The 22,384-nt window shown below is 41.3% G+C and overlaps 1 protein-coding gene across 1 annotated transcript in view; it reads right to left on the bottom strand.

The window, feature by feature from the left end:
• htr4 (5-hydroxytryptamine receptor 4) overlaps nucleotides 1-22,384 on the bottom strand; it is a 133,506-nt gene that overhangs the window by 28,061 nt on the left and 83,061 nt on the right. The window contains exon 4 of the mRNA XM_034182321.1: nucleotides 11,388-11,541. Coding sequence (XP_034038212.1) covers nucleotides 11,388-11,541 — 154 coding nt within the window. The remainder of the gene's footprint in view (nucleotides 1-11,387; nucleotides 11,542-22,384) is intronic.

Below are 22,384 nucleotides of genomic sequence, written 5' to 3'. Positions count from 1 at the left end.
ATCACTATTGTGAACAAGAAAGGACTCAGAGGTGATCCTTGGTGTAATCCCACTGCCACCTTGAATGAGTCTGTCATTCTTACTGCACATCTCACCGCCATCACACTATCCTTGAACATGTCCTGTATTACCCTAACATACTTCTCTGCCACTCCAGACTTCCTCATATAATACTACAACTCTTCTCTTGGCACCCTTTCATAAGCTTTCCGTAAATCCACAAACACACAATGTAACTCCTTCTGGCCTTTCTCTACACATCTCCAACAGAATTCTCAGAGCAAACATTGCATCTGTAGTGCTCTTTCTTGGAATGAAACCATATAGCTGCAAACAGATCATCTGTTTTCTAAGCCTAGTTTCTATTACTCTTTCCCATAAATTCATGCTGTGGCTGATGAACTTTATGCCTCTGTAGTTAGTGCAGCTCTGCACATCACCCTTGTTTTTAGCTGATATTACCACTGCTGCTGAATATCTTCAAACTGCTTTTAATGAGGTAATTGTGGCAGCGTGCACAGCATTGAATATTTCCTGTGTTTAGGTCAAGTGGTATTTGAGCATATCCTCCAAAAAAACATAATAAAACTGCAGAAGGTAATTTTAACAGTGGAGGCCAGAGGGTCAGTAAACAGAAGTACACAGACTCAAAAAAATAAATTGCTCAGTGAACATAATAAAATTATGTAAGGTATTTCCAACCAAGTAAAATGCATTAACTTAACCAGAAACTGTTGTGGTTTGCCCCTGGGCTGCTGGTTTGTCTGTCTGTGTTTCCAGGTGAAGTTGAGGTGGAGCTGCTGGGTGAAGTGGCCATGGGTGTGTCAGCTGTGGATTACACCAGGGCTCCGCTCCTACCTGTCATGTTACTCATGGGCCCCGCCCCATCGGTCAAGTCAGTGCATGGAGTGACAGACTGACATCTCACAGCTGACTTTCATTCTGCTGAGTGGAGCCTTGCAGCTGAATCTGATGGCAGCTCATCATTGTTCTGCATTTAACCTTGGTGCTCCGTCCGGTTCGGGGCCAGATTCTTTCCTCACCTACCTCACCATCTCCAGAAGAACCTTCGCGTTCCACCTGGTTGGAACTGGGTTGCCACGGGTGCCAGCTGTGCCACACCATCGCTCTCAGCCAGTAACCTTTTTCTCCTGTTTTGTTTCATGTTCCGTCGCCACTACTGAAGCTCTGGGTTTTTTCTGCTGAACCTCCAAGCTTCTTCATTTTTCCAGACTGGAGTCTCCGCGCTCCCCACTTCCAGGCGCAGTATATGTCTCGTCGTGTTTTTCCTCCCATGGTATTCCAGGCTTAGAGAGCACTAGAGTGGAGCTTCCAGGTCTCTGGGCTAAATTAATTGTTTTCTCAGTTAAGCATTCAGACTTAATGTAGTCTTTATTTCTTCTGTGAGCTTTTCAGTCTAAATTTAACTGTCTGGGTATTTCTTTGAGCATCTGGATAGTAATGTTTAAGTTATCAATCAGTATTCTTTTACTGTGTAAGTTCTAGCTCGATATCTAACTTCTGTGTTTAATGTGGATCATTCAGGTTAATTCCAAGGTCACGTTCCATCTGCTGTAAGTGTTTAAACTTAGATGCTTCTGCTGAATTTCTCCTGTGTTCTTCCACCCGCTGCGTCTCACATTAATCAGCCACTGATCTATTCCACATCGCTAAGTGATCAGCAGATATTCTATAATCACAGTTAACCCCATCAGCGCCGGTTCTGGAACAGTGAGCTTTGAGAAGTAGTTTTTTCTACTGACTGAACTGTTTAATCATTTGGTGCCTTCTGTGAACAGATCCACTTACCAAACACCTCAACAGCTAAAGTCCTGAGACTAATGTAATTGGTTATCGGAGTGCAGAACAGAAAACCTAAACACAGAGACTGGATCCTGAACTGACCTTTGGTTTTGAACTATATTTTCATCATTTGAACTTTGACTTTGAACTGAACTTTGGATTTAAACTCTATATCATCTTTTGGAACTCTGTCCCTGAGCTGCAGCTGAAGGAACTATTTGAGTTAACACTGAGTTTTATGTCTCATGGTGCACTTGCACATATTCATCAGCCCTCTCATCTCCCTTGCAGTTCATCCAGCCCCAGTAGCTCCACAGGCTCACTTCACCTGGTCCCTGTCCAGTCAGTCCCGGGTCCCAGTCCCGTCCGTCTCTGGTTTTGAATGAATGAATGAAAACTGTTTATTTCGAACATTTGATACAACAACAATTACAAGATAGATCAGTAAAGACAACAACAAAAAAGTTCCTACTGTGTACCCAACATGTCCGAAAAGGGGTAGGGTGAAGCATCAGCTTATTTATCCCTACCCCTTCTTCCCCACAACCAGTAATACCCTTTGCCACATATACACATAGATTCCTACACACCTAAACCGATATCAATATATATATATATATATATATATATATATATACATATATATACACATACACATACATATATACATACACACATCAACATACATACACGTATACATACACATATATACACATATACATACACAAACATAAATATACACCTACACATACCTACTTACATACAAAATACTATATATTTACAAGCCGAAGCAAAAAACAAAAACACCCTGACCCTCATTACCCTTCCTCCTCCCTATACCCAGAAAAAAACATATTTTTGTACTGCTGTTTGAACTGGTTCATGCTTGGACATTGCTTGAGCCCCACTCCCAATCTGTTCCACATCCTCACCCCACAGACAGAAATACAGAAACCTTTTAATGTTGTTCGTGCCCACTGATGCTTTAAATTAAATTTCCCCCTCAGACTGTAATCCCCTGATCTGTTAAAAAACATATTTTTAATATTTGCTGGAAGTAAATTGTTTATTGCTTTATACACAATTTGTACTGTTTGAAAATGAACCAAGTCTGTGAATTTTAAGAATTTGGATTGTAAAAATAGTGGATTTGTATGATCTCTATAGCCAGTATTATGAATAATTCTTATAGCTCTTTTCTGCATTACTGATAGTGATTGTGTTGTACCTTTATAAGTATTACCCCATACCTCTGCACAGTACTGTAAATATGGTAAAACCAGTGAGCAGTAAAGAATGCGGAGTGAGTTGTGGTCCAGAATATGTTTCGCTTTGTTTAGAACTGAAATGCTTCTTGACAGTTTACTTTGTATATGTTTTATATGAGTCTTCCAGTTTATCTTATCATCTATTATCACTTATTTTCATGTACCCTTTCAATATCTACCCCCTCGACTTGTAACTGAACCTGTATGTCTGTATTACAATAGCCAAATAACATGTATTTTGTTTTACTTAAGTTTAATGATAATTTGTTTCTGTCAAACCATATTTTCAATTTTCCCATTTCTATACTGATCCTCCTCAGTAACTCCTGCAAATCCCCCCCTGAACAAAAAATGCTTGTGTCATCTGCAAATAATACTAATTTTAATATTTTGGAAACATTGACAATATCATTTAGATAAATTAGAAACAGTTTTGGACCCAATACTGACCCCTGTGGGACGCCACAAGCATTGTCCAAGCATGATGATGTATATTCCCCCAACTTCACAAACTGTTTTCTGTTACTTAAGTAGCTTCTCACCCAGTGCAACACCAACCCCCTAATCCCATACTGTTCGAGTTTATTGATTAATATGTCATGATTAATTGTATCAAAAGCCTTTTTAAGGTCTATAAATATTCCAACTGAATGTAATTTGTGGTCTATGGCGTTTGTAATCTCCTCAACTGATTCTATTAATGCAAGTGATGTTGAACTATGTGCTCTGAATCCATATTGACTATCAGTAAGTAATTTATGTTTATTTATGAATTTGTCTAATCTATTATTGAATAACTTTTCTAATAATTTGGAAAATTGTGGAAGCAAAGAAACAGGTCTATAATTTGTGAAGTGGTGTCTATCCCCAGTCTTATACAGCGGCACAACCTTAGCTATTTTCATTTGATTGGGAAATTTACCGGTTTGAAATGATAAGTTACAGATGTATGTTAATGGTTCTACAATCCATTCAATGACCTGTTTTACCACCACCATATCAATTTCATTTAAATTGGTAGATGTTTTATATTTACAATTATTCACAATGTCTATAATTTCATTTCCATCCACTGCTGTGAGGAACATTGAACAGGGATTTCTTTCTATGAGATTATTATCGCAATCCTCAGGTTGGGAATCGGGAATTTTTTCTGCCAAGCTTGGTCCAATATTTACAAAAAAATTATTAAAACCGTTGACTACCTCATCCTTATTTTCCTTCTTGACATTATTATCAATGAAATACTGAGGGTAACTCTGTTTTTTATTACCATTTTTGATAATGCTATTTAATATATCCCATATTCCTTTAATATTGTTTTTGTTATTATATAATATGTTACTATAATATTCCTTCCTACATACCCGTATAATATTAGTTAATCTATTTTTGTATTTCTTATATCTATTTTCTGCCTCTTTAGTCTTTAGTTTTATGAATTCTCTATACAGTGTATTTTTCTTATTACATGCATTTCGTAACCCTTTCGTCATCCATGGTCGAGCTTGGATTTTTTGTTTTCTGTAGTCTTGTTTAATTGGACAATTTTTATCATATAATGATGTAAATATTTGTAAAAAAGTTTCATATGCACTATCAACATCACTTTCACTGTATATCTTTTCCCAGTTTTGCTCCTGTAAATCCTTCTTTAGTGTGTTCATGTTTTCCTCTGTCCGCACTCGCCTGTATTTTATTTTCTCCTCTGGCTGATTCCGCCAATGGTTTCTATTATAAACGGTGAAAACTGGTAGATGATCACTAATGTCATTGATTAATAATCCACTCACAGTGTTATTCTCAATATCATTGCTGAATATATTATCAATTAAGGTGGCACTATGGGATGTAATTCTGCTTGGCCTGGTGATTTTTGGATATAAACTCATACTGTACATTATACTGATAAATTCATGTTATTTTATGCTTATTTGGATTGAGCAGATCAATATTTAAGTCACCACAAATGAACACAGTTTTTTGATTAGTTTTTGAGAACATTTTTCCCATACAGTCAGTGAATGTTTCAATACTAGATCCTGGTGCTCTATATATACAGCTGACTAATACATTTTTGCTTTTTTCTTCACATATTTCAATAGTTATACATTCTAATAAGTTATCAATCACAGTTGTCATATTGTCTACTATTTTATAATCCATGTTTTTATCCACATACACAGCCACTCCTCCTCCACTCTTATTTTTTCTGTTTACACAATTAAATTCATATCCATCCAGTTCAAAATCCATTCCTTTATCTTCATTGATCCATGTTTCTGATATAGCAATTATGTTAAATATTTTTTTAAACTGACTTAAATATTCTTTAATGTTGTTAAAGTTTGCATATAGACTTCTGCTGTTGAAATGGATTATTGATAATTTGTTATCCGTTTTAATGATCCGATTAAACTGTTCATCTGTATAATAGCAACAACTGTCATTGATATTGATATATAGAAGAAATTATTGTCCGGGTCTATATCGTGCTCCAAGTCCAGTACATTGTGGTCTGTGTATTTAAATGTTCTCAGTTCTACTTTTCCATGATCAGCAATCCTTTGAGTTATATCCTTCTTGTCTCCAGATGTAGATGAATAGGTAGTAGATGAATAGGTTCCTCTGGTCTGTGTCATGGTGTTGTGATGTGTTTGTGTCCTCATACCTTATTGGTCATATTTGTCCAGATCCTCGCTTTAAGAAACACTATTGTTCATATTTGTCCAGCTCCTCGATGTTCCTTATTGCCATGACTTTTGCTTGTTCTGGTGATCCGTTCAGTTTGATGAATATTTTACAGTTTGAAGTCCATGTGTGCTGGATTTTTCCCTGTTTCTTCAAGAAGCGTGCTTTCCTGGCGATGTCGGCATTCCGTTTGGTGAGATGTTCATTGATGAATACGTTTGTCCCTTTCAGTTTTCTTCCTTGTTTTAACAGTGCTGTTTTGTGTTTTCTGTTGATGAATCTCATGATGACGGTTCGTTTATCACCGTCATTTCTCCGGGGCAGAGGGTGGCACGCTTCAATGTTATTTAAATCCATTTCTATACCTTTAGATAGTCCTTTAGATAGTTGGTCCTGTTGTCCTCCTGGTCCCAGTCCTGTTGGTCCCTGGTTTGAGTCCTGGTCTCTGGTTGGTCCCAGTCCAGTCAGTTCCTGGTCCCGGTCCAGTTGCCCTGTCTACTGTGCAGTCTCCCCTGCTTGATTAAATAAATGTTTGGTTGTTCCTCCAGTCTTTGTCTTACTGCTCCTGCATTTGGGTCCAACACGCAACCTGGTCCCCAACCGCAACAGAAACAATTTTTTTCTGACTGACCTAAGAGTAAATTTGTTGGGCTGTCATGATGAATTTGTGTTACTGTCACCTAATTACCACGGTTCAGGCCAACTAGATTAATAAGGATAAGTTTAACAAAAATAAAAAAGTAGGTCCCTTCAGGTGCTCCCTTGTTTGTGCTCAGGGTTACCACAGCAAATCTGAAGTGGATCTGCATGTTGAATTGGCACAAGTTTTACACCAAATGCACTTAATGCCACAATTCCACATTACATGGAGAAATGTGACAGGGAGTTTGAACGGCAAACCTTCCATACTAAAACGAAGTGCACTAACCACTTGGCCACCACCTGTGCCCTGTAAGGGTAAATACATTGATGTAATGTCCTTGGGCCATTCAAACTTGTTTGATATGATTCTGACTTACTTAATTTATTAGGGTAGTTAAAACTACTTTTAAAATAGTATAGTTACATGTCAACTTAACTTTGCTGTGTTGGATCAGCACAGTTTATGCAGATCCACCTTGCATTTGCTGTGGCAACTCCAAGCACAAACAAGTGAGCAGCCAAAAGGACTTACTGCTGTTTTTTTTATGTTTATCCTGATAAATCTAGTTGGCCTGAACCATGGTAATTAAGCTGCATGTTATGTTAAAACTAAATGATTTGAATGTGTTCACCCATAAAACTTGATTTTATATCGTAGAAATTATGTTAGACTTAGGCTCATGTAACATAAAACCAACAGCACCCATGTTGATTTTTATGAGTGCAGAAGAAGAAAATAAAATGAAAATGGTAGACAATTATCACAGGAATCTGTGATGTCCCCACATGGCTCTATAGTGAAGCTATTCTGCTCTAATATGCCCCCGGTGGATAAATATTTTTTAATCCTTTATCATCAGACAGTACAAGTAAAAACACACAATGTGTATTTTGCACTAAGTTGTGCAGTGAAAGCGAAGGATTGTGTCAAAAAATTCAGATTTGTAACACATGTACTAAAGTCATTATTTCTACTGTGATTAAAGATGTGAGAAAATATAATTATCAAATGCACATGCATTCACACAAATTTTAGTCACAAAATGAACGTGTGAGGACAGTGTCAAATGTTTGGAAGCCACCACCCACTTCATCACATGCATTGTTCTGTTGAATGAGTTTTATGTAACGTGATGAAAATCCTTCAGACTTCACAATAACCCACTTAAAATCCCACATGCCCATCAGCTGAACATGTTTGGTTAAAATGGTCCAAGGGAATCACAGCTCTGGGGGGTGCACATCACCATTAATCACTGTGAAGTCACATCCCAGTTTTCCCTCTACCATCATTCGATCCCTGTGGAATTCTACAACTCATGCGTCAATCCATACGGCAGTGTTAAAGTCATGCATCAGCGCTGTTTTTAATGGACGGGCTGTTAGCTGGAAACTCAGTGTGTCCGAGTGAGCGCTGACCAGGGATGGATCCAGGAGGTGAGGGAATACACCCCCCTCCCTGACCAGACATAAAAAAGAAAGAAAGATGCAAAGAAAAAAAAAACTGCAGAAAAATTATAGCAAGAAAGTAAAAAAAATAAAAATAAGAAACAAAATAAAACAAGAAAGTTTTTAAATTTGATTGCCGAATGATTCCTACAATTTCTTAGTCATTATCTTCCACTGACAAAAAACTTGAACACACTCTGTTAAAAAATAATAACATAAATAATATAAAATGATAAAATATAATATACAACCCCAATTCCAGTAAAGTTGTGACGTTGTGTAAAATGTAAATAAAAACAGAATACAATGATTTGCAAATCCTCTTCAACCTATAGTCAACTGAATACACCAGAAAGACAAGATATTTAATGTTCAAACTGATCGTCATTGTTTTTGTGCAAATATTTGCTCATTTTGAAATGGATGCCTGCAACACGTTTCAAAAAAGTTGGGACGGGGCAACAAAAAACTGGGAAAGTTGATGAATGCTCAAAGAAACAGGTGAGTGTCATGATTGGGTATAAAAGGAGCATCCCCAAAAGGCTCAGCTGTTCACAAGCAAAGATGGGGCGAGGCTCACCACTTTGTGAACAACTGCATGAAAAAATAGTCCAACGAGAACAATGTTTGTCAATGTTCAATTGCAAGGAATTTAGGGATTCCATCATCTACAGTCCATAGTATAATCAGAAGATTCAGAGAATCTGGAGAACTTTCTACACTGCAAGGCCAAAAACCAACATTGAATGCCGGTGACCTTCGATCCCTCAGGCAACACTGCATTAAAACTGACATCATTGTGTAAAGGATCTTACTGCATGGGCTCAGGAACACTTCAGAAAACCATTGTCAGTTAACACAGTTTATCGCTACATCTACAAGTGCAAGTTAAAACTCTACCATGCAAAGCAAAAGCCATATATCAACAACATCCAGAAATGCCGCCGCCTTCTCTGGGCCCGAGCTCATTTGAAATGGACAGACGCAAAGTGGGAAAGTGTGTTGTGGTCTGATGAGTCCACATTTCAAATTGTTTTTGGAAATCATTAATGTCATGTCCTCTGGACAAAAAAGGAAAAACACCATCCTGATTGTTACCAGCACAAAGTTCAAAAGCCAGCATCTGTGGTGGTATGGGGGTGTGTTAGTGCCCATGGCATGGGCAACTTACACATCTGTGATGGTACCATCAATGCTGAAAGGTACATCCAGGTTTTGGAGCAACACATGCTCCAACACATCCATCCATGCAACACATCCAAGCAACGTCTTTTTCAGGGACGTCTCTGCTTATTTCAGCAAGACAATGCCAAGCCACATTCTGCATGTGTTACAACAGCGTGGCTTCGTAGTAAAAGAGTGCGGGTACTAGACTGGCCTGCCTGCAGTCCAGACCTGTCGCTCAATGAAAATGTGTGGCGCATTATGAAGCGCAAAATACGACAACGGAGACCCCGGACTGTTGAACAACTGAAGTCGTACATCAAGCAAGAATGGGAAAGAATTCCACCTACACAGCTTCAACAATTAGTGTCCTCAGTTCCCAAACGCTTATTGAGTGTTGTTAGAAGGAAAGGTGATATAACACAGTGGTAAACATACCACTGTCCCAACTTTTTTGAAACGTGTTTCAGGCATCCATTTCAAAATGAGCAAATATTTGCACAAAAACAATAAAGTTTATCAGTTTGAACATTAAATATCTTGTCTTTGTGGCGTATTCAATTGAATATAGGTTGAAGAGGATTTGCAAATCATTGTATTCTGTTTTTATTTACATTTTACACAACGTCCCAATTTAAATGGAACTGGGGTTGTATAATAAGTAATTTTACGCTGTAGATGATATAACGTCCACAGAAATATGACTTCTGTGAGCTGCATGATACTATTATAGATGAAAGTGTTTTTGGAGTTTAGATTTAACTCATTGTTAACTGTTGCAAAAACAAGCAATATCACATTGTATATTATTGTCAGCATCTCTAAATCTGAGGTCATGGTTCTCAGCAGGAAATCAATGGATTTCGTACTCTGGGTAGGGAATGAGGTCTTGCCCCAAGTGAAGGAGTTCAAGTCCCTCGGGGTCTTGTTCCCGAATGAGGGGACAATGGAGCGTGAGATTGGTCAGAGAACTGGTGCAGCAGGGGCGGTGTTGCATTTGCTCTACTGTGCTGTTGTGACGAAAAGGGAGCTGAGCCAAAAGGTGGAGCTCTCAATCTACTGGTCAATCTTCATTCCTACTCTCACCTATGATCATGAGGGTTGGGTCATGACCAACAGAACTAGATCGCGGGTACAAGTGGCTGAAATGGGCTTCCTCAGGAGGGTGACTAGTGTCTCCCTTAGAGATAGGGTGAGAAGTTCGGTCATCCGTGGGGAGCTCGGAGTAGAGTCGCTGCTCCTTCATGTTGAAAGGAGCCAGCTGAGGTGGTTCGGGTATCTGGTAAGGATGCCTCCTGGGCGCCTCCCAAGGGAGGTGTTCCAGCCACGTCCATCTGGGAGGAGACCCCAGGGAAGACCCAGGACTAGGTGGAGAGATTATATCTCCACACTGGCCTGGGAACGCCTCGGGATCCCCCAGTCAGAGGTGGTCAGTGTAGCCCAGGAAAGGGAAGTCTGGAGTCCCCTGCTGGAGCCCATTAAAAAAGTAAGCAATATGCACAACTCTCACTACATCTCCACAACTATGCTGACAAAATTGAAAATTAAATAACAAATCAAAAACAATATTCCTCCTATGACTCTGGTGTTTTCAGTAAAGCCACACATGCAGCAGGAAGCAGTGAAATCTGACAGCGTGCCGGCTTGAGTTCTGGAGCTGCGTTTGGTGCCAGAGCTGATTGGTTCCTCTGAATATTCAGCAGCTTTAATTAGACCCTGAGAGAGATGCTGCTGCGGCTGCACGCTTCCAACTCAAAGTGTTTTTGTGTCATAAACATCTGCATGTGTGGGACACACACACAGAGAGGCAGATAAAAAAAAAACAAAAATGTGCTGCCAAAATCCATCATCAGGCAGCACGTGGAAAAAACTTCAGGTGGCAGACAGATCAAGTCAGAGGGGGTGAGCGAGGTCAGTGGTCTCTCTCTCTCTCTCTCTCTCTCTCTCTCTCTCTCTCTCTCTCTCTCTCTCTCTCTCTCTCTCACACTCTCTCTCTTCATTTGCTGCACTCGTCTGTTTTGTCTGGAATTCTTCATTGAGCAGAGTCATAAATACACACTGGATCTTGGATATTAACAATCAAAAGAAGAACTTCCTTCAGCTCAGGCTGAGGAACATGTGCTGCTCTTTTCTTTTTGTATGTTTTGAGCCTCGATTACCTTCACACTCCACATCATCGGGTGGAAATGTTCAAAATGATTGAATTCTGTCACCTTTAAATCTCTCTGGAACATAATATTCTGTTCTTGTCAGTGAGTTCTACTTCCACTCCTTTTGCAGTGCCGTCTATTATTGGCACCATCTCCACATAATAGTACTTCAGGCAAACCTTCGAGCTCGTATGTGGGCATGTGCGCTCGCCAGACTCACCACGTGGTCGATGCCGATGCTGTTCCAGCCCTGCATGATGGGCAGGAACGAGATGAAGGTGGGAATGACCCAACAGCCGCCAATCATCACAGCTACTCGCATGGGCGTCATTTTGTTCCGGTATACCAGCGGCTGGCAGCAGATGGCGTAGTACCTGCAGACAGAAAATACAAATTGGGGGGGGGGGGGGGGGGTGTTCATAAAAGAACATATTTACTTTCAGTTCATTTTATTTCAAGTTATATATTTTTCGAATGTGGTTATTTCAGGAACACAATAAGACCGTTCTCTGGAGAAACCTGCCTCGTTGTTAAAGATGTGAACTGTAAGTGCTAAAAGATTTGGAACTATTGTCCAAAAACTGAATTTTGCACCCTTTCCACCAAATAAAATCCTGCATTAAAAATAAGTGCAAAGTCACACGGTTTATTATGAAAGAAGTGTGGGAAAGACTCACAAAGGAACTTGTCATATGATGCGTATCTTCCAGATGGGAAACTATGTCTGTTGCCATGGCTAAGCAAAAGCCCATAGGGCCAGTAGCCTGTCAGTCAAATCATATATCATGTTGGTGGCATCATAAAATGTTTTACTTACGCTGTCCATATCCATATTGCCATTTTATAAAATATAGTGAAATGGAGGCCAGGGCTGTAGGCCTGCCAATGGAACGGTGTGATTTTATTGAGTTAACAGGGGACTTAAAGATAAGAACTTCACAAATAAATACATAAATAAATCAACTAACCACTCTGAATGAAAGTTGTGCCACAGTTTTTGCTTTTGGGGTAAGAGTCTGATGTCACTTTCATTTGTTCCTCAGTCTGCATATTTGATGCCACGTAAATAAATAAATATTAATATTAAATATTACAACTAATAATATTAATAACTGTAAACTTTAATTACTCTCAAGTAGAAAATTTCACACACAGCAACACAAAACATCCAAGCACAAATGTTAAAATGAAACAAATTTGGAGACATAAATGGTAAATGGACTGTATTTATATAGCGCTTTTCCATTTGCATCAGATGCTCAGAGCGCTTTGCAATAATGCCTCACATTCACCTCAACGTCAGGGTGAATGTGAATGCAACTAGGGGATTAAAGCCCTTGCCCAAGGGCCCTTAGAGGTCAGGCTGGGATTTGAACTGAGGATCCTCTGCTCTCAAACCTAACGCTTAACCACTAGACCATCACCTCCCATAAACATCCATAGGACCCAACTAAAAGTAAAAAAGATACATACCAACCAAAAGAAAGACACTAAAATGATTTAGAACAGTACAATAATTATAAGCAAAAGAGCAGCAATATGTTTGAATTCTGTCCTCAGCAGAGGTGACGTTACTAATAACCGAGGGCAGATTATCCCTGAAAACAGGATCACGATAAGCAAACGCTCCACAGCTCGCTGATTACTATGTTGACTTTTGTTTTATATGTCATGTTAACTGCCTCATACTTTTTAAAAAGGAACCCCGACTATAAATACATGTTTATTCTACAACAGCTGGCAAAAATTATGGAATCACCGGCCTCGGAGGATGTTCATTCAGTTGTTTAATTTTGTAGAAAAAAAGCAGATCACAGACATGACACAAAACTAAAGTAATTTCAAATGGCAAGTTTCTGGCTTTAAGAAACACTATAAGAAATCAGGAAAAATAATTGTGGCAGTCAGTAACGGTTACTTTTTTAGACCAAGCAGAGGGAAAAAAAATATGGACTCACTCAATTCTGAGGAATAAATTATGGAATCACCCTGTAAATTTTCATCCCCAAAATTAACACCTGCATCAAATCAGATCTGCTCGTTAGTCTGCCTCTAAAAAGAAGTGATCACACCTTGGAGAGCTGTTGCACCAAGTGGACTGACATGAATCATGGCTCCAACACGAGAGATGTCAATTGAAACAAAGGAGAGGATTATCAAACTCTTAAAAGAGGGTAAATCATCACTCAATGTTGCAAAAGATGTTGGTTGTTCACAGTCAGCTGTGTCTAAACTCTGGACCAAATACAAACAACATGGGAAGGTTGTTAAAGGCAAACATACTGGTAGACCAAGGAAGACATCAAAGCATCAAGACAGAAAACTTAAAGCAATATGTCTCAAAAATCAAAAATGCACAACAAAACAAATGAGGAATGAATGGGAGGAAACTGGAGTCAACGTCTGTGACCAAACTGTAAGAAACCGCCTAAAGGAAATGGGATTTACATACAGAAAAGCTAAATGAAAGCCATCATTAACACCTAAACAGAAAAAAACAAGGTTACAATGGGCTAAGGAAAAGCAATCGTGGACTGTGGATGACTGGATGAAAGTCATATTCAGTGATGAATCTCGAATGTGCATTGGGCAAGGTGATGATGCTGGAACTTTTGTTTGGTGCTGTTCCAATGAGATTTATAAAGATGACTGCCTGAAGAGAACATGTAAATTTCCACAGTCATTGATGATATGGGGCTGCATGTCAGGTAAAGGCACTGGGGAGATGGCTGTCATTACATCATCAATAAATGCTCAAGTTTACGTTGATATTTTGGACACTTCTTATCCCATCAATTGAAAGGATGTTTGGGGATGATGAAATCATTTTTCAAGATGATAATGCATCTTGCCATAGAGCAAAAACTGTGAAAACATTCCTTGCAAAAAGACACATAGGGTCAATGTCATGGCCTGCAAATAGTACGGATCTTAATCCAATTGAAAATCTTTGGTGGAAGTTGAAGAAAATGGTCTATGACAAGGCTCCAACCTGCAAAGCTGATCTGGCAACAGCAATCAGAGAAAGTTGGAGCCAGATCACCAGGCCGGTGATTCCATAATTTTGCCAGGGGTTGTATATGACTTGTTGTGATATTAGTAACATAACTATGGGACAAAATTTGTAAAAATAATGTCGTTTTATGATATTTTAAGAAACTTTATTTCTACGTAGGTCACCATTGTTGTTTGTAATGCAATGCATTCTGGGTAGTGACGTCAAACGGCTGCAGGGCTTCCCATGTTTACATTACGACTAGCGGCGATTAGCAATGATGAGCTCCTCTGGTCACCCTTTTCAGTTCGAACCAGAGCGTGATCTCCAGTGTGAGGAAGAGAACGTTGAAAATAGTCAGAAATGAAGATCAGCGCTCTGATCAAGCAAGAGTTGGCCATTGTAGGTGGTGTCTGTGTGGGGGCTGCTTGCCGATGCCAACAGAGAAAGAGAGCGTCTGCTGCTCTTTCGCTTGTTTTAGTCCTATTTTCACTAGTTACTCGTGGATGATTTTTCTTCTTGTGGGGAAATATGACGGGCACTGCATCTGGTTTAAGACGTCGTTTGTATCCAGAAACACCAACAAGCTCCCTCATTAGCTGAGGTCGATGAAAAGCCTCAAATGCATCTATGTTGAAGTGACGTGAGCACAGCCGCGGGTCTTTCGGCAACTGCACTCTTCCACAAGCATCCTCCCACTTTTTCCTTAACTTTCTTTCTTTTGGAAAGCAATGAAGGTTTACCTCGCTTTCTTTGTTGCCCTTAGACTGAAAATTGCATCCAAAAGCCGCGCAATGTGGCATTTTATCTCGGTAGAAGAACTAGCTTTAACACTGTTTTCGCTTGCATGAAAGATTTCAGAAACCTTTCCACGTCATCACCCCCAGCATGCATTGCACAGGCAAAAACATGGCGGCCGCGTTGTATTTAAATACGTGATAAATAAACGCTATTTTATATCATTCAAGACTTGTTTATGCACTTCTAACTATATATTATAATAGCAGACGTCAGTGTTTCAATTTTTTGACAAAGTTGATGTTATAGTCGGGGTTCCCTTTAATGCTTTTTCATATTCACATATTAATTGTTTGGTTCTGCAGAGTCCAACACTGATTTCCCTCTGGGCCAAATACAGCTTCTGAAATAAAATGAAAAACAAAACAAAAACAACAACAACAACCACAAGAAGAAACAGGAGAAACAGAATCTCAGTTGGAGGCTTCACATCATGACACGTATGGTGGGGCTGCACGGTGGGGCCGCACGTAGGAGTAGCACGGTGGGGCTGCATGTAGGGGTAGCACGGTGGGGCTGCACGTAGGGGTAGCACGGTGGGGCAGCACGTAGTGGCAGCACGGTGGGGCTGCACGGTGGGGCTGCACGTAGGAGCAGCACGGTGGGGCAGCACATAGGTGCAGCACGGTAGGGCAGCACGTAAGGGTAGCACGGTGGGGCTGCACGTAGGGGCAGCACATAGGGGCAGCACGTAGGGGCAGCACGGTGGGGCTGCACGTAGGAGCAGCACGGTGGGGCAGCACATAGGGGCAGCACGGTAGGGCAGCACGTAAGGGTAGCACGGTGGGGCTGCACGTAGGGGCAGCACGGTGGAGTAGCACGGTGGGGCTGCACGTAGGGGCAGCACGTTGGGGCTGCATGTAGGGGCAGCACGGTGGGGCTGCACGTAGGGGCAGCACGGTGGGGTAGCACGGTGGGGCTGCACGTAGGGGCAGCACGGTGGGGCAGCACGTGGGGTTGCACGTGGGGGTAGCACGGTGAGGCAGCACATAGGGGTAGCACGGTGGGGCAGTGCTTACTGTCAGCTCCCAGCCACAATGTTCAGGATTGACTCTGCCTGCACAAACCACAAAAAACACACATTCTGATGACTACCCCGCCAACACACACACACACACACACACACACACACACACACACACACACACACACACACACACACACACACACACACACACACACACACACACACACACACACACACACACACCTGTGAGGATATCACAGCACACAGCAGCAGCTCCCAGCATGCTGTTTGGTGGTGATATCACAAGGTGACACTGGCACTAAAATGCATGAATGAACTGAGACGGAGGAGAGAGAAAAACTGTCAAAGAGTGAAGAGAAAAGGACTGAAAGAGCTGAAGGGAGGAGAGAGAGGAAGTCAAGATAAGGGAGGAATGAAGTCGGGAAGACAAAAGTAAAATGAGAACAAATGGAAGAAAAGACTGAAAATGACAACAGAAAATCAGCTGGTAAGAAAGTAAAGTGAAACATGAAGAAAAAAATAGAGGGGAAAAAAGTCAGCAGAATAAAGAGAAAATATAATATAATAAAAAAGAGTTCAGGTGATGAAAATCTGCTGAAACCAGCTCTATTTTTACAACAAAGTTGCAGTTAAACAAACATCAGGTGCTGTTGAGCTTTTCTAACCTGATGGACCAAACAAACAAACAAAGCAAACAAACCAAACAAAGCAAACAAACCAAGCTATGACACTAATTCTTGTGTAAGCCTGTATGAAAGTGGACGGGACTTATATGTACCTTTGTCAGACTTCTGGATCACTTATGATAAATATCCAGCAGCAATACAGCAGAATGACTTTGTTGTCCAATATTTAAATGTATTATTTATTGAAATCTAATGTGCATTTTATCCTAGAATTCTGTGTTGCCCAACTCAAAGTGTTTCATGTTTAGAGTTTTTTTTTATTATTATTATTTCAAATTCAGTCTCAAATTCAGTCTCATTTTGCCACAGATGTTCAGCGTTGAAGTGCCAGCTGGATATTTGAGCGTAGATGATTTCATATATTCAGGATTGTTCAAAAACTTGATATGAAATGAGACGTATAAGAAGAATTATTATTATTACTAATGTACATTTATACCATTTGCTTTTATTCTGCTCAATCAAGAATCAGAAAGTGAGACCTGGAAGAAAACAGAAAGAGAGAGGGTCTGTGTGACTTTCCCACAGGGTGTAGGGCGTTTTATTTTATGCACTTTCATGAGTGCTGTTCTTCTTTCTTGTTCAATGTCAACATAAATGGCAGAAAATGTGCTTCTGTTTTTTTAAAGTCTGTAATTTCTAATCAAATTAATCATTTTTTAATGTTTCTTCACATCAGAAGGTTGATTGAACTCCAGGTTGTATTGCAGCAGATACACTAATCACATTACATCAGTCGTGATGACTTTTTCTATCACACCTCATTCCTGACATTTGTAATGTGGCTGTTTAGTCCATGTGCAGTCTGTGGGTGGACTGTGTGTTGTCTGTGTGTGCGGTCTGTGTGTGTAATGTGTGCGGTCTGTGTGTGTACTGTGAGTGTACTGTGAGTGGACTGTGTGTTGTCTGTGTGTGCGGTCTGTGTGTGTAATGTGTGCGGTCTGAGGGTGTTATGTGTGCGGTCTGTGGGTGTACTGTGAGTGGACTGTGTGCAGTCTGTATGTGCAGTCTGTGTGTGTAATGTGTGCAGTCTGTGTGTGTACAGTGAGTGGAGTGTGTGCTGTCTGTGTGTGTTATGTGTGCCGTCTGTGAGTGGACTGTGTGCAGTCTGTGTGCGGTCTGTATTTATGCAGTCTGTGTGTGTAATGTATGCGGTCTGTGTGTGTACTGTGAGTGGACTGTGTGCTGTCTGTGTGTGCGGTCTGTGTGAGTACTGTGAGTGGACTGTGTGCTGTCTGTGTGTGCGGTCTGTGTGAGTACTGTGAGTGGACTGTGTGCAGTCTGTGTGTGTAATGTGTGCGGTCTGTGTGTGTACTGTGAGTGGACTGTGTGTTGTCTGTGTGTGCAGTCTGTGTGTGTACTGTGAGTGGACTGTGTGCAGTCTATGTGTGTAATGTGTGCAGTCTGTGGGTGTACTGTGAGTGGACTGTGCAGTCTGTGTGTGTAATGTGTGTGGTCTGTGTGTGTACTGTGAGTGGACTGTGTGTTGTCTGTGTGTACTGTGAATGGACTGTGTGCAGTCTGTGTGTGTAATGTGTGTGGTCTGTGTGTGTACTGTGAGTGGACTGTGTGTTGCCTGTGTGTGCGGTCTGTGTGTGTACTGTGAGTGGACTGTGTGTTGTCTGTGTGTGCTTTCTGTGTGTGTACTGTGAGTGGACTGTGTGTTGTCTGTGTGTGTGGTCTGTGTGTCCACTGTGAGTGGACTGTGTGTTGTCTGTGTGTGCAGTATGTGTGTGTACTGTGAGTGGACTATGTGCAGTCTGTGTGTGCACTCTGTGTGTGTAATGTGTGTGGTCTATGTGTGTACTGTGAGTGGACTGTGTGCAGTCTGTGTGTGTACTGTGAGAGGACTGTGTGCAGTCTGTGTGTGCACTCTGTGTGTGTAATGTGTGCGGTCTATGTGTGTACTGTGAGTGGACTGTGTGCAGTATGTGTGTGTACTGTGAGTGGACTGTGTGCAGTCTGTGTGTGCACTCTGTGTGTGTAATGTGTGCGGTCTATGTGTGTACTGTGAGTGGACTGTGTGCAGTCTGTGTGTGTACTGTGAGTGGACTGTGTGTTGTCTGTGAGTGGACTGTGTGCGGTCTGTGTGTGTACTGTGAGTGGACTGTGTGCGGTCTGTGTGTGTACTGTGAGTGGACTGTGTGCAGTTTGTGTGTGTATTGTGAGTGGACTATGTGTTGTCCGTGTGTGCGGTCTGTGTGTGTACTGTGAATGGACTGTGTGTTGCCTGTGTGTGCGGTCTGTGTGTGTACTGTGAGTGGACTGTGTGCAGTCTGTGTGTGCACTCTGTGTGTGTAATGTGTGCGGTCTATGTGTGTACTGTGAGTGGACTGTGTGCAGTCTGTGTGTGTACTGTGAGTGGACTTGTGTGTTGTCTGTGTGTGGTCTGTGTGTGTACTGTGAGTGGACGGTGTGTTGTCTGTGTGTGCAGTATGTGTGTGTACTGTGAGTGGACGGTGTGTTGTCTGTGTGTGCGGCCTGTGTGTGTACTGTGAGTCAACTGTGTGTTGTCCGTGTGTGTGGTCTGTGTGTGTACTGTGAGTGGACTGTGTGCAGTCTGTGTGTGTACTGTGAGTGGACTATGTGTTGTCTGTGTGTGCGGTCTGTGTGTGTACTGTGAATGGACTGTGTGTTGCCTGTGTGTGCGGTCTGTGTGTGTACTGTGAGTGGACTGTGTGTTGTCTGTGTGTGTACTGTGAGTGGACTGTGTGTTGTCTGTGTGTGTGGTCTGTGTGTGTACTGTGAATGGACTGTGTGTTGCCTGTGTGTGCGGTCTGTGTGTGTACTGTGAGTGGACTGTGTGTGTACTGTGAGTGGACTGTGTGTTGTCTGTGTGTGTGGACTGTGTGTGTACTGTGAGTGGACTGTGTGCAGTCTGTGTGTGTGTGTGGTCTGTGTGTGTACTGTGAGTGGACTGTGTGCAGTTTGAATGTGCTGTGGCATATAACAAAGGTCAAGATTCAAGGCCAAAGTTTGCAAATTGATTGTCAAGTGTGAATGTGAAGGTCTGAGTGTCAAAGTGCTCCGGTGTTTCTGACACACACTCACGTCAACCTGGGGATGATTAGAAGCTGCTGTAGCGTAGCTGAAAGGCAGTGAAAGCCATGAGTGCATTAAATTGTCCCCGTTTTCAGTTGAAATGTTTCTTTTTATTTAATTTTATTCAGCCCTACTTTTTACAGGAGCTTGTTGTCTAAAAAGTGACAAACTACTCGTGTCTTTGGTTTTATTACAATGCAGAGATAAATGAGATGTTTGAGATAGTTTGTCAATCAACGGAACCGATGCCACTGAAAATCCCGCACGCAGAATCAGTGCCGTGGTTTTATAGACGGGAGACGGATATGACTGAACAACTCTCCATATAGCTTGGGACTCCGGTGAGGGCGGTCGCATCTCCTCCTCTCTCCTCTATCTCTGCTCCAACCTTCAAATCCCTACTTCACCAGACTGTGAATTCTTCAACCTATATTGGATTAACCATGGAATTGATCAGCTGGTCTCTGAATGCTACTGACATGATTTTTTTCAACAAGGAAATTAGGGCCGGGGGACCCTGCATGCCCAGATGGAACCTACCCTGCGGGCTATGTTCTTGATGCCTGAGAGTAATGGCATGTTGCATGCTTGGTCCCATTCTCTGTGGAGGATGTCGAAGATCTATTTATATTTGGTTTTATTGTAGGAGGGCTGGTACTTATTGGTTTATGTGCTGCCCTGACCTAGCGGAGAATTGGCAAGACGACTGCCACCAGAACCACGACCCCTCACCTGTCCGTCATGATTAATGAGTTGGCAAGGCGATACATTCTCAGACTGCGTTAACCCTTGAACTCAGACACAAATTGGATAACATCTCAGGGCAAATGCATGCCTTGCAAAGGAAGATGTCGGAGACAAGGGAATAATCATAAATTGGATCTAATATATTGGTAGGCTTATCAGCCTCTGAAGGACAAAACGCCCCATTGTTTTCCTCCAGAAGAATTTCTCCAGGCTTGGTGAACCATTCGGCTGCCTTCTTTCTTATCTTCTGCAACTCCAGCACACATGGACAGAAAGTGACATAAACTGAACTCATTTGCCACTCGCATGGACAGAGACTGATACGCATGCTCCCACCCCTCTCCTGTCCCCATCCCCCACCCCATCCTGGCCCCCACTCACGCCACTACCTTCCCTCTCCAGGGTGCAGTGCAGCTTTACCTGCTGTAGCCCCCCCAAGCTGGCGGCTGCATGACCACATGTTGCTGCGGGCCCCCCACACTCACATTGCCTCAATTCGGATAACGGACTGTTTCAAAGTTTAGTGCACATAAATAATGTCAAATGTATATGTGTTGTCTTAATTCTGGTGTGTGCCATTATTACGGTAAACTAGTAATAATTGTGGATTAATTGCTGTATCTTATCTGTGGTAATTGGAGTGTGGACGTAATCTCGTTGTTGTTGCACTCGTGTAATGACAATGACAATAAATCTCATCCATCCATCCATCCAATGCATTAAGAAGATAAAAACTACCATGCTTGTATTCAGAGGTGCATATATAAACAATGAATAAAGTAACTGGCCACTAGGTGTCTAAAATAGTTAAATGGGAAAAGAGATGAAAGAGAAAATAGTAGTAGACACTCCTGTGCACTTAGTGACAGTAATGTGCCAGCAGACCTGCTGGTACACCTGGTGATGGGTAGTTTGATGGAGAGCCTGAAGCTAACAGGGGCTGGCAACAGTATGGGATCAAGTGGGATCTCTTCAGAATTGGACAGCAGACGGATCATGGTGAGAAGTTAATAAAGCCAATTCTGATCAATCAAAAAAGGACCTTGATTTGACCTAATGCTGACCCTTGAGATCAGATTGGAACATTCCCACTGAAAACCACAAAGACGGAAATTATTCACCCTTCTGAGTTTTTTATTGTATTATGATATAAAACAATTACAAACAATCAACAGACCCAAATCAGTACTACACAAAGTTATGGTTTGCTGAAGTACTCACTGACTCTAAAATAACACAATCATGACTTTGACAAGAAGTTGGCTTGGAACACATCAGGGGTGGAAAAACAGGTACTAAGTAGACTAGTGAGGGAAGCCACCAAGACACCGAAGACAAGTCTGAATATATTCAAAGCTTCATTGGCTATGTCTGGAGAAACTGTTGAAGCAGCATGTAAAATTTGTTGGATGCACAATCACAGCTTTATAGACAACAAAAGTTCTCAGTTCACAGTATTCCACCATTTATAATAATAATAATAATAATAATAATAATAATAATAATAATAATAATAATAATAAGAGACCAAGCCCAGTACAGAGGTGGCAGGGCAATGATAACGTCACTGTAGCATGCCAAAGGTGCTCCAAACTGGGGGGTCCAGGGGCATGTCCCCCAATGGAAAAATAGAAAAAATAAACATGGTTTAGGGTATTAACTTCCTAAACCATTAAAATAATGGATTTCTTGCAAATGTTGCAACCATCAAAGGTGAGCAGAGGACTAACAATGGCTGGTTGTTAGAAGGGTCGTGGTGGAATTCAGCCTAGATTTCAGAATTAAATAAAACTGCTTATTCCAATCATGGTTCGATGGGGGGGCGGCTGGAGCTAAAGTGCCTTGATTAGACAGAGTGGCATCAACTCAGAACATTTTGGTTTCAACTGTGCTGATCTACTGAATGAACCTTTAATGTTTTCAACATTTTTTAAAATCATTTAACCACATACAGGAACAAA

The sequence above is a fragment of the Thalassophryne amazonica genome, chromosome 11 (genome assembly GCF_902500255.1).
Source record: "Thalassophryne amazonica chromosome 11, fThaAma1.1, whole genome shotgun sequence".
Classification (NCBI taxonomy): Eukaryota; Metazoa; Chordata; class Actinopteri; order Batrachoidiformes; family Batrachoididae; genus Thalassophryne; species Thalassophryne amazonica.
The sequence above is the reverse complement of the archived record's forward strand: the minus strand, read 5'-3'. Positions and strand labels throughout refer to the sequence as shown.